The 6,070-nt window shown below is 37.9% G+C and overlaps 1 protein-coding gene across 1 annotated transcript; it reads right to left on the reverse strand.

Annotated features, from left to right (window-relative positions):
• Positions 1-2,652: 2,652 nt before the first annotated feature.
• LOC114292273 (pentatricopeptide repeat-containing protein At1g31430) lies at positions 2,653-5,619 on the reverse strand. Its single transcript, XM_028236180.2, has one exon. It carries the CDS (start codon positions 5,583-5,585, stop codon positions 3,732-3,734), a length of 1,854 nt encoding a protein of 617 aa, XP_028091981.2. The 5' UTR covers positions 5,586-5,619; the 3' UTR covers positions 2,653-3,731.
• Positions 5,620-6,070: the final 451 nt, after the last annotated feature.

Below are 6,070 nucleotides of genomic sequence, written 5' to 3' on the forward strand. Positions count from 1 at the left end.
GTAATCATCTCTTGCGCCACAAGTGACAATTATCCAAAATTTAGTTTAATTTATGCGCAAAATATTGGTTTTCGGGAGTTAATCTACAAAGATTTCTCTCAACCGAATAACCTCCCACTGACTATGGCATATACAAAGCATGATAAATTCCATACAATAGCATTTTAATGTAAATCTACAAATAACTCATGCTATATTTATTTAATAATGGAATTCTAATAAATAAATAAATAATCATGCTCTTCTAATTACAACATATTACAAACCCAAAAAAATATGCTGTATTCAATATTTAAATTATGCCATAACAGAAAGTACATCATCCTGAAATTTTCTGGTATTTTCTGGAATTTTAAATAACTAATTAAACACACATAAAATTAGAAATAAAAAATCCAGAAACTAGTAAACAGAAACAATATTCAGATTATGCCATAATTAAAATGTACATTGTTCTGAAATATTCTGAAATTTTTCTGAAATATTCTGGAATTTTAAATGACTAATAAATACACATAAAATTAGAAATAAAAAATCCAGAAACTGATAAAATGAGACAATATTACCAGTAGATATTAAAACATTTCAGAAGTCCACAATAAAGATTTCAACCCCAGAAAATTAATCATGCAACACCAGATGCATTTTAAAGCAAAACAAATGCATTATTAACACAGGAAAAATATTACATATTTTCGTAAAATTTTCAAAATTTTACAGAATATAGAAAAATTAATTCTGAGTCCAAGGGTACCAACCATGCTTAAAACAAAGCTATAACGAATAAATTATGGCCAATTAACACAATTCAGAATTAAAAAACAAACAAACAGAGCCTTAGAGCCAAGCCAGCGCGGAAAAACGGCTCGGCTCGGCGCCGCTCAGCGCAAGTCGGCTCAAGGATCGGCTCGGCGCGCGGCTCAGCCTCGGCTCGGCGCGCGGCTCAGCCTCGGCTCGGCGCGCGGCTCAGCCTCGGCTCGGCGCGCGGCTCCAGCACGCGGCGCGCGTGCGTGGACAGCACCGCCGACGCGCGCGTGATGGCGCGTGCAGGCGCGTCAGCATGGCATCCGGCGCGTGTAGGCCGTGGGAGCGCGTGGGCGCGCGTGGCTTCGGCGTGGTGGCGCGTGAATGCCACGCGCCGCCTTCAATGGTACTGACAGTTCCGATTTTTGTACTGCCGGACTCCTTTTTCCAAAATAAAATCATTTATGCTCTTAAAAATGACATTAATGATCATAAAAATAAAATATTTTGGATCTCCACATCTTTTATAAATATACACATGATAAAAGAAAGCACGAAAATATCCATCATTGGCTCTGATACCAATGTAAATCAAAACACAAAACATGCAGCGGAATAAAATCATCAGATCATACCTTTTGATGATAGAACCTCGTGGATAAATCACGTGCTTTCAGAATCAGATCAATCAATCCCAGCAGTGGGGGATATTACAATGGTGAATATCACCCACACAAACCACAGTGCAACTGACTTGATCGTTGTTTCTTGGGAGAGAGTCAGTATATGAGTAGAAAACAGACTCAACGTTGTTTTCTCTCTTGGTTACCCATAACCATATATCAGATATAAAATATATTTATCTCATTTATCCATTGGTTAAATGAGATAATATCTGATATCTATATCATCTATCTATATCATGATATGATAGATATATATCCTGAGTGGCTCATCCAAATAGGTTTGAATTCAAATTCAAAACCCATTTGGATGAGGTTCAAAAGGTTCTAAGGGTCATGCCACATGGGCGCCCAATTTCTAACAAAAATAAATGCTGTTTTTTTTATAAAAAAAAAAAAAAAAAATTAACACACACACACAAAAAAGAGAGAGAGAGAGAGAGAGAGAAAAGAAGAAGAAGAAGAAGAAGAAGAAGAAGAAAGAAAGAAAATCCTACCTAAATTTTAAATTTATAATTGGCAAGGTATTAGGCAAGTCCCAGGTATACATTCTGTTACATTTTAGTCTCAATCTTTTAATTGTTCCACATTGGTCCCCAAAATATGTAATATGTGATGCTTTAGTCCCTAATGTCAACACTATTCAAAATCAATAACGGAAATATATAACATTTAAACTTTTGTTGTTTGTATTAAATAGCTACACTAGTAGGCGGATGCTTGATTTTTTCAGTAATTTTCTCTATATGATATGATCTGTCATGAGCTTAGGAACTAAAAACAAAGCTTAATATGTTTGTAATTTGATATCTTATTGATATGACTAAACGGATTTATTTCTTCTTTGTTTTCAACTTTTATATGATAGAAGCAACCTAGCCTCTTTGATCCCACGCCCCCAAGTTTTTAACCCAATCTTATGTTCGTTGAGATGTTCCAAGGTTCATTTGTCTTTCATCAAACCATTATCTCTTCGCATGCCAAATACATTTATCCAGGGGTGGACCCATAATTTTTATCTAGTGGGGCAAAATTTTAGCTAGAATTAAAATTTAAAAATTGAATAATAATATGAAGCAAATTGAACTAATAGTAATAGCCTATTTGTTTTTCTCCTTTTCCCAAGCTTTCTCAAAAAGCAAACAGGCCTACACCAAAAAATATCCGAATTATACCTTCAAAAACAATTCTGCTGAAATAAAAACTTCAAATTTGGACTTCATAATTTTCTAAAATCATGTTTTATTTCTTAAAGCTCCATTTCTTGATAAAGATTTCAAAACTAAATTTCAAAATATGTTCTGGGCCAAGAAGACTACAGTTTTACAAAAAATTGCCAACTGAGGCAATCTTAGTGTCATGAAACCTTGTAAAATATGCCAATTTCGAAGCTGTCTGTCAGCAGGATGTCATTCATAGTTCCTCCAATCTCACATTGGCACCATTGTCAAAACTGGTCTCTATCACTCCAACGCCAAGGCCTCTCTGCTAACGCATTTTTAGTTCATGTCTAAACTCAAGGGTGGCCACAGGCCATTTTAGCCCCTCAAACCTCGACTCACTGCTCAACATCAAGATCTGCAGCCAGTCGAGGATGGTTTTCTCTGCATTGGCATGTTGTATATTTGAGCTTTAGTGGAGAGCATGTGTCTCCATTTCTTGAAATGGTAGTTCTTTTTTGGGCAGCAATGACATGGCTGGCTTTCTTTGCATTTGATTGTCCAACTGTTACAATATTCTGCCCAGCACCAACTTGGAGCACTCCGTCTTAAAAGCATAATCCTCCACAAATGGTTCCCTTTGATGAAAGCCAGCCACTAGAGAACATAAATGGGTTATTTCTTGATAAGGAAAATCAGAAAACAGGAATTTAAGCTAACATTTGCCCTTCAATATCACATGCTTTAACTGCCTTTTGGACCCCACGGAGTACGATTCCCTGATGCTTTCTTTTTTTCGTGGCTTGTATGAATGCACATGCCCTAAATTTCTTCCATTCCTATTCCAATTCCTACGATACTGATTAAACAAATGTAACCCTGCATTATTGATGAAATCCACTTCTCGGAGCTTCATCTCTTGCAAATTTACCAATAGAAACTTTATCAGGAAACTGGTGTTTCAATTTTAATTTAATCACAAGCATCATCTTCAAACACTGATGTGATAAGAGTAAATAAATTTTTCTGGCATCAAATTACAGGGTCTGGCTCAGCATGAGTACATATCAAAGGAAATTAGACAGATCATCACAATCCAAATTAGTTACGCTCCATCCCATTGTTCTCGATAATGTAAGATACTTCAGTCGAAACTATCAGATTGCAGAATTTTACTAATTCCAAAAATTGTCTCAGATATGTTGTCAATCTGAGCATGTGAAATATCTGCAACAAAAAATTCAGAAACAAGACCGTCTACTTCGACTAAAGAGCATCCAGGTTGCTTTTGGGTTCCATGAACAAACATATTTTGCCTTACCCGCTTCACATCGCTCCACCTAGAGGCAGAAGCATAAACATTAGACAAAAGAACACGTGCCCCGCACTTTCTAGGTTCTAATTCTTCGATTTTATTGGCTGCAAACTCAGCCAGTTCTGCATTCCCATGACTCTGACATGCAAAAAGCAAGGATCGCCATATAACCACATCAGATCGAACGGGAAGGGACTTGATAAACTTCACTGCCTCAACCAAAAGGTTTGCACGGCCTAGAAGATCAACCATGCACCCATAGTGTTCAAGCCAGGGGGCGAGACCATAGCATCTAGTCATTGCTTCGAAATAGTAAAACCCTTTATCCACAAACCCACTGTGACTACAAGCAGATAAGACCCCAAGGAATGTGACCTCATTCGGCCTGACATCAATTGACATTTCCATTTGAGAAAAGAAGTGCAATGCCTTCTCAGACTGCCCATTCATTGCAAGGCCTGATATCATTGCGGTCCATGAAAAGACATCTTTCTTGGTTATTCCATGAAAAATTTCAACAGCCTTTTCAATATCTCCACACTTAGAGTACATATCAATCAAAGCATTCTTTACTGGTAAGTTCATTTCTATGCGGTTCCTCTCGCAGTAACCATGCACCCACCTCCCCTGATGCAGAGCACCCGAATGCCCACATGCTGAAATGACACAAGCAATTGTCGGCGAATCTGCTCTAACCCCAACAACTTGCATCTCCCTAAACAAGTCAATCGCATCCTTGTATAAATCTGACTGGACATAACCCGTAATCATAGAAGTCCAACAAACTATATTTCTATTAGGAATTCTATCAAACACCTTTCGAGCATCCTCTAACTGCCCACATTTCGCATACATGTCAACCAAAGAAGAACCCAAAAAGACATCCAAATTAAAGCCACTTACTACACTAAATCCATGAACTTTGGTTCCTAAATCAAGAAACCCATTCCTTCCGCACGCAGTAAGAGCACTCACCACAGTAACTTCATTTGGCCTCACAGCACAATCATCCAACAATTCCCCAAACACCTTCAATGCATTGGCACAGCAATCACTCTGTACATACCCAGAAATCACACTATTCCAAGTCACAACATCCCGAACCAAACCTGGAACCATATCAAATACCATCCGCCCAAATTCAACAAAACCACACTGAAAATACATTGATATCAGCGCATTTTGCACAAAAACATCATACTCAAGCCCGAGCTTGGCACTCAAACAATGAATTTCAAGGCCTTTTTCAATCAACCCAAGTCTACCACAAGCTTTGAGGACAAAAGGGAATGTATATTTATCCGGGATGACTCTATTGCTGCGCCTCATAAGATTGTAAAGGGTGAGAGATTGAAGGGGGGATGAGCCGTGGGAATAGGCTTGGAACATGAAATTCCAAGAAAAGAGATTTGGGTGTTGGATTTGGAAGAAAATGGAGCTTGAGAAGGAGATGGGAAGAAGGTGGGAGGAAGACAGAGAGTAGTGGAGGAGTTTGCTGGAGACAAAGGGGTCAGTGAAGAGGCCTGAAGTGATGGCATGAGAGAGGATTTGGTTGAAATGAAAAGGGTGTGGGTGGGTTTCCAAGAGGGAGAGAGAGAAGGTGTGGAAGTTGAAAGAGGTGTGGAGGAGAGAGACTAGGGTTTTGGGGTTTGAGGTTCTGAAAATGGAGGTAAGGAGTTGCATTTGGGCAGGTAATAGAATTTGAAGTTTGTTTGTAGGTTATAACAGAAACTTAAATTTGATCAATTTATGTCAATTTACACTCACCTCCCTTAACTATTACCTAAATTACACTCAACTCTGTCAATGTTGAAAAATGACACATCTTCATTCTGACATGTATCATCATCAACCCTTCCTCTCTTTCTCTTCTCATTCTCCTTTCCACTGCCACCCTCTTACTATGTTTCTCCATTCAAAAGAGTATTTGCTACCAAATCTATTCAAATGATCATATATAAAAAAAAAAATTAGAACATGGTTTAGAAAAAGAAAAGATGGATTGAAAACGGAACAAGTTAAGATAATGGATATGGAATTGTTTTGAGTTCAAATCTCTTTGTTGGAACTTCAATTTCCTCTTGATCTGAAAATGTACTCTCGATTACGAGTTTCAAAATAATGATGAGGGGCTTTTGATTTTGCTTTTGTTTCTCACTATAGAAAGA

This window comes from Camellia sinensis, chromosome 11, assembly GCF_055761805.1.
Source record: "Camellia sinensis isolate YWXY chromosome 11, ASM5576180v1, whole genome shotgun sequence".
Classification (NCBI taxonomy): domain Eukaryota; kingdom Viridiplantae; phylum Streptophyta; class Magnoliopsida; order Ericales; family Theaceae; genus Camellia; species Camellia sinensis.

Bases quoted from the DNA above. Each gene is read 5' to 3' on its own strand.
- LOC114292273 (XM_028236180.2), bottom strand. From the start codon at position 5,585: ATGCAACTCCTTACCTCCATTTTCAGAACCTCAAACCCCAAAACCCTA.